The 6,000-nt window shown below is 41.0% G+C and overlaps 1 protein-coding gene across 2 annotated transcripts in view; it reads left to right on the top strand.

Moving 5' to 3' along the window:
* The first annotated feature begins 2,649 nt into the window (after positions 1-2,649).
* Positions 2,650-6,000, top strand: part of INTU (inturned planar cell polarity protein) — a 73,498-nt gene continuing 70,147 nt past the window's right edge. For both annotated transcript variants that reach the window (XM_073237059.1, XM_073237058.1), the window contains exon 1: positions 2,650-2,875. In XM_073237059.1, coding sequence (XP_073093160.1) covers positions 2,730-2,875 — 146 coding nt within the window. In that variant the 5' untranslated portion in view covers positions 2,650-2,729. The remainder of the gene's footprint in view (positions 2,876-6,000) is intronic.

The following is a 6,000-nucleotide window of genomic DNA, read 5'->3' as shown; positions in this document are numbered from 1 at the left end:
TGGCAGCAACTTTCGAATAGTTAATAACTATTTGCCTGGCATTCTTTAGCCCTGTCTTTATGCAAAAGAGGAAGTGGTTTCTTCCCCACATATCGTCTCTATCATTATAATCCCAATTAGGGTCTGTAGAGGGAACAGCTCTTTCCCCAGTGGGAAATTAAGTATCTGATAAGTGGAGACTACTGGCAAATTTACGGGCTTCTTTAATAACTCTCTCTTGTTCAGGGTCAGAGAGTGTCTGTCCCAGGATTATCATGACGTCTTTCCAGGTGAAGTCATAAGCTAGACTGATGTGCTGGAATTGATCAATATAGTTATCTGGATTGGTAGTATAGCTGCCAAGATCAGCTTTAAGCTGTTTTAATTCAGTTAGTGAAAAAGGTTGTGGACTAGCACTGTGTCAAATTTTCCACCTGCCATTTCTACTAGTGGGAGAACTTTAGCAGGTGCCTTTGGGAGCAGATTTGAGTACCCAGGAGTCTGTTCTTGTTGGCCCTGTGGGGTTGGCTGTGACACTTTGCCCTTGGGTGGTCCTGGTACTGGGGTGGAGGTAAAGCAGGCAGTGGAGCAGAGAGAAGGCTGGGGGGGTGCTTTTTAACTTACAAGTTAAAAAGACTTGTACAAACCTTTCAAGACTTTTTAACCTTACAAGTCTGGCAGAGATCCCCTTGGCTTTTATAGAAGAAAGCCTGAACATATGGGATCTCTGCCCATTTACCCAGCTTTTAGCAGAAAAGGTCAAGCTGCATGAGGGTGTTAGGGTTGAGTTCCATTAATTGGCCACTGCTCCTGGTCCCCTGGTTGATACTGAGTCCAGGATGTGTTGCAAAAGAATATTAGTCTTTTCTTTTAAGTGTCTCTGCAGCTATCTGGGACCAATGAGAAAGGATACAGCCCAGTGGCATGGTAGCCGGAATGGATTCCTGGTTGCCCATCTGGAAAGAAACGATTGGGTTAGAGAGCCTAGCGTCTCAGGGTCTACTCCAGAAGCCTCAGTGTCCCAAGACCTGTAAATCTATTCCTGTTTTAGAAGTCCCTGGCAACAGGACAGAGGACTGAAAGACTAATCCTGCAGAATGGGCTAGAAAGCTCAGTGTCCCAAGGTCTATCCCAGAGGTCCTGGCACAGCTGGCTACCCAGGACTTTAACGCATCCCACCTCAGACGTCTCCAAGTGGGTCATGGAGAACTAGTCCTTTGGCTTCCTAGTGAAGGGTTAAAGGGGGTTCACTGTGATCTGCGGTGATCCCAAGAGCTGGAGACAGTGGGAATCAAGGCTGGCAGAAGGTCTTTGTGGGAGCCAGAAGGTGGCGCAACCAAACGGAAACTGGAAAGGAGATAGTGTCAGGCAGCAAAAAAACCTATTTGGGAGACTGCCAGGGGTTGGACTTGGGTGTGATTTACTGTGTGCCTGACTGCACAAATGTCCGGCGGGTGGCGGGGAGCCTAATGCTCTGTCCCCCATCTGCAACCACCTTATCCTGTCACGAGAGTCTTCTAGCGGCGGCCTGCCCTAGTGGCATTTTAGTGTGGCTGATTCGTGCCTACTTTTGGCCAGAATGGCTGCCTAACAGAAATTGAAAGTAAGAGTGATTTACCACTGCTTTCTCCAAGGCACGGCACCAAAATATGTTAGGAAGGAAAGGACTCGGCTCGGTGTAGCAGGGAAGTCAGATATAGTGAGATGAGAGAACAAAGTCAACAAGGCAAGGTAAGTTTTAATACACTCTGTAGAGAGTAACAGAGCCGGCCTGCCTAAGATAAGACAGACAGGCGTGGATGTTTATTCTGAGACTTCTTTTATAAGTGGTTTTTGGCAGGGCAGAGAGGTCCTTGATTGACAGCTGTCAGCTCTCTAGGCTGGTTCTGACTGGTGAAATGGGGACAGGGGCTATACTGTGCCTGTGCCTCTCATGTTTCTTATCTGGGGGGGACCCTGGACATTTCCTGAGTCACTCTTGGACCCTATGGCTTCATCTGATTAACTCTCTGAGTCATTTCTGGCTTTCTGGCTCTATTTGATCAACTTCCTGAGTCATCTTTGGAGGACCCTTTCTCCTTTTCATCCCGCTCATTTCTGTCTTTCTGCCTAATAGAATGATAAAATTTTATTAGAAAGTAAACACGTAGTTGACTACAACACTGCTGCGCATTTGAAGCAGCCTACAATACCTGCTTGGGAGAACCATAAAAATGTTTGCAATTTCGAAATATTGAAACCAAAGAAACATGCAAACCAAGGCGTTTCTTAAAAGCGACCATTCCCAGCACATATGGGGAGGCCCTGAGTAAAGTTAGAGGGTAGCTCTTCCTTTTCCTCAGGGAACCCCAGGCTGAGTGCTTCTAAGCCTTTGGACAGCTGTTCGGCGAAGAAACACAGGGCAAAGTACAAACTGGAATGAAAAGGCAAAAAAACCAGCGGGTCTCCACCTCTAATCAGTTTTGCTGCTCCAAAAGAGTGCAGTGCATTTAGGATAACAAAAGCGGTGAAGTTTCAGACACTTGAATTCCTCCAACTGCGACAGCCTCCTCAAAATTTCATTTCAAGGGCTCCTTGCAATTGTTATGGGGAAGCTTCCCGTCTCCCTGGCAACGGGAGCTGCTACCAATTGCAGCTAAGGACTGATGGTCACGTGGCCTTGGACTATTCCTTAACGGAGACAACATGGCGGCCCCGGCGACCCGTAGCTGCGGGATTTGAATTACTACTTGAACTGCTGCGTCCGGGCGATGGCGTGTCCTGCTTCGTGTGGCTCGCGTCAAAGCTCAGATGAGCTCCCTGCAGATCCCTGTTTACCAGAAGGTGATGAGGATTGTGATTCTGAAGATCCGGTTAGCGACGCGGGTTCATACTCTTCAGCGAGTAGCGATTATGAGTAAGGTTCTCGGAAAGGAACAATTAAACCCATCCCTTCAATCCGGAGAGTGTACACGTGGTCTTGGGGGGAATTGCGGACATGTTCGCATAGTTGGGATTGAGTGAGGCCCTATAATAAGTGGGATTCATTTACGTCACGTTTCCTTGTGTGATATCGTGAGCCGAAATGATAGTGCCTGTCTTTGCTATTGTTTTCTAAATGATATTCAGAGGAGACGGGTCTCCACTAATTGTGATGGGTTCTATAATATATGAGGGTATGTATAAATGTTGAAGTGTTCACAAAACTCTGTTCTTACCGCCCGTCTCCTTGCTTCTCTGGTGTCATGATCTTTGCGACTAACTAGTGGAGGAATACCTTGCACCTTTTTAAAGACAACTATTTAAATATGTAGACTTTTTTCCTGTTATAAAAGTGAATAGATAAATAAAAGAAAGAAAATCTACCCTTAGTCTCATCATCAAGGAAAACTGTTAGCATTTTTGGGATGTTTCTGCTATATTTTTTATACATCCTCGTGGTTTTCGTGTTTTCTATTTTAATATCAATTTTGTTCTTAAAATACAAAATGTCTAAGTGTTATTTTCCACTTTTTTAGTCCTTCATGATAATGAAAAAAGTCATTTTGATTTGCGAACCCAAAGCTACTTCAATTTTTGAAGAAATCTCTCTCTTTCAGCTATGGATTAAGAGTTCTTGGAAAAGTCAATTGATGGTAGCTTGAAATGAATGACTAGCAATGAGAAGGTTTACATGACAAAACCTCAACCAAACCTCAAAATAGACTGCTATACTTAGTTTTAGGGTGACATTTTATGTGTATTTACAGAATAACAGTTACAAGTATTTACCGTATTTAGGAGCAACAGCTCCTTGGCAGTTATTTTCACCTGTATGTATATAAAACATTTTTATCATCATTAAGTGCATTGGGGAAAAGCCATCATTAATGACTGCTTAATACACTGTGGAAGCTCAATAAGGACAGATTGTATTCTTGAAAATGAACAAATTTGAGAGTATAATCTGCTGTGGTAATTTAAAAATAACACAAAATTAATGGTTATCAAGCAAGGCTGATGGAAGGAAGTATAGATTACAGGAAACCTCATTTGGTCTTGCTATGGGAGTCATAGACAATGTTAGACTCAAACTCTTGATTTCTGTGCATATTAGAAATCACACACTTTAGGCCAGGAGAGAGTCTATAATTTGCCCATGGTCACATAGCTGAGGATTGTCAGTGTAGGTTTTAGGAACCCTGATTTCAAGTGGAGTACCCTGATTTTGGTGGGATGAAGATAAATGAGCTAGCCCTATTTCCTAGGAAATGAGCAGTCTGAGGACCTTTATGTTAGAAAGGACATGAGTGTTGTCCAGACTGTTGTTCCTTCCTTATGGTATTAGGTTTTTACCTCCCTAAACTGCAGTTACCAATGCAAGACGTGGCCTGTCAGCTTGGAGAGGATCACTCTTTGATCACCGGCATAGAGATGTGAACCTATGGATTAAGAAGTTTTTGGAAAAGTCAATTAATGGTAGCTTGAAATGAATGACTAGCAATGAGAAGGTTTACATGCCAAAACCTCAACCAACCTCAAAATAGACTGCTATACTTAGTTTTAGGGTGACATTTTATGTGTATTTACAGAATAACAGTTACAAGTTTCTCACCAAAGCCAGGCGATGAGAATTGTCTATTGTCTTTCATTGCCTAAATGAAGGTTATTAAGGAATTGATGCTACTTATTGATTTGCATAAAGTATCCTGAACTTTCCAGATTCTAGTTAATTATTTGCATATTCTTTCTGGAAATTATCATTGTTTCATACATGCTTTGTAACTGAAAGCCAGTTGAGTTGCATGTGATTGTCAATACAGAATTAATAAGTTAATTGTTTTTTAGTACATTTTGGGTACATTAGTATATGGAATCTACTTATCTGCTTTCTGTCACTCTCATGTACCTTTAATAGGTTTGTTTAAGACTTACTACATAGAGGATACGTTTAGATGAATGTAGTACATCTTAACCTGATGTACTGCCAAGTCCCTGGGAAATCTTTAGAGATAATGGTAGATGAGCTGGGTTGAGGGAACCATTGACTAGTTCAGTATTTAAATAAAGGAAATCATACATTTACTTGCAATAATGCCAAGTTTCTTTGCCATAGTTTACAATTATTCAATTAATTGGTTATTTCATTTTGGCCAGAGTTAGGAGTTTTACATCTTAACTCTTTATTTTTCAAAGTGAACTTTTTTGTTATTTTTAGTTTGAAAATTGATGAAGAGAAAGAGGGACAATTTAAAAAAGAATTTAGCTGTAAAAAGTAAGGAACTTCCACTGAAAATAAGAGTGACTGGAGAAGAAGGGAAATAAGTCCTTTACAGTTTTTCTCAGATTTTTAAAAATAGCTTTATTGAAATGCAATTGATATACATTAAACTGAACATATTTAAACAGTTTGATAAGTTTTGACATGTATACATCTGTCAAAATAATGAACATACCCATCTCATTCAAAAGTTCCCTATGCACCTCCCTAAGACTGCTTGTGTCCCCCTCACTCCTCACAACTACTTACCTGCTTTCTGTCACTATAGATGAGTTTGTATTTTCTAGAGTTTTGTAAAAAGTAATCATGTACAATATAGTCTCCTTTTTGTCTGATTTCTTTTACTCAGCATAATTATTTTGAAGTTTATTCATGTTGCCTGGATATAGTCCATTCCTTTTTATTTCTGAATAGGATTCTACTGTAAGAATACCAAAATTTATCAGTTTTTGGTTTTTAACATACGACTCCACTACTGGAAGAATCAAAGTATTTCATTCAAAGTCCTGCCATCATATAATAATATCCAATTTAAGATAATACCCTTTTTCCTCTCCTCTGAACCCTGACTTCTTTCCTTTAAAACTGATCTTTCTTTTATCAAATTATGTAGATTGAAAAGCCTAATAGTATGTAACTAGCTTTATGTTGAGAAATGGCAATCCTTTACTACGCTTGCCAGCTGCTCCCACCTCAGCATGTTTGAAGAGTATGCATCCTTGTTTCTCCGCTACTGATGCCTAGCTCCCTCCCTGACATCGTTCTCTCCTTACTCATGTCTT

The sequence above is a fragment of the Manis javanica genome, chromosome 5 (assembly GCF_040802235.1).
Source record: "Manis javanica isolate MJ-LG chromosome 5, MJ_LKY, whole genome shotgun sequence".
In the NCBI taxonomy this organism is placed as follows: Eukaryota; Metazoa; Chordata; class Mammalia; order Pholidota; family Manidae; genus Manis; species Manis javanica.
Note: the sequence above shows the minus strand (reverse complement) of the source record. Positions and strands in the feature narration are given on the sequence as shown.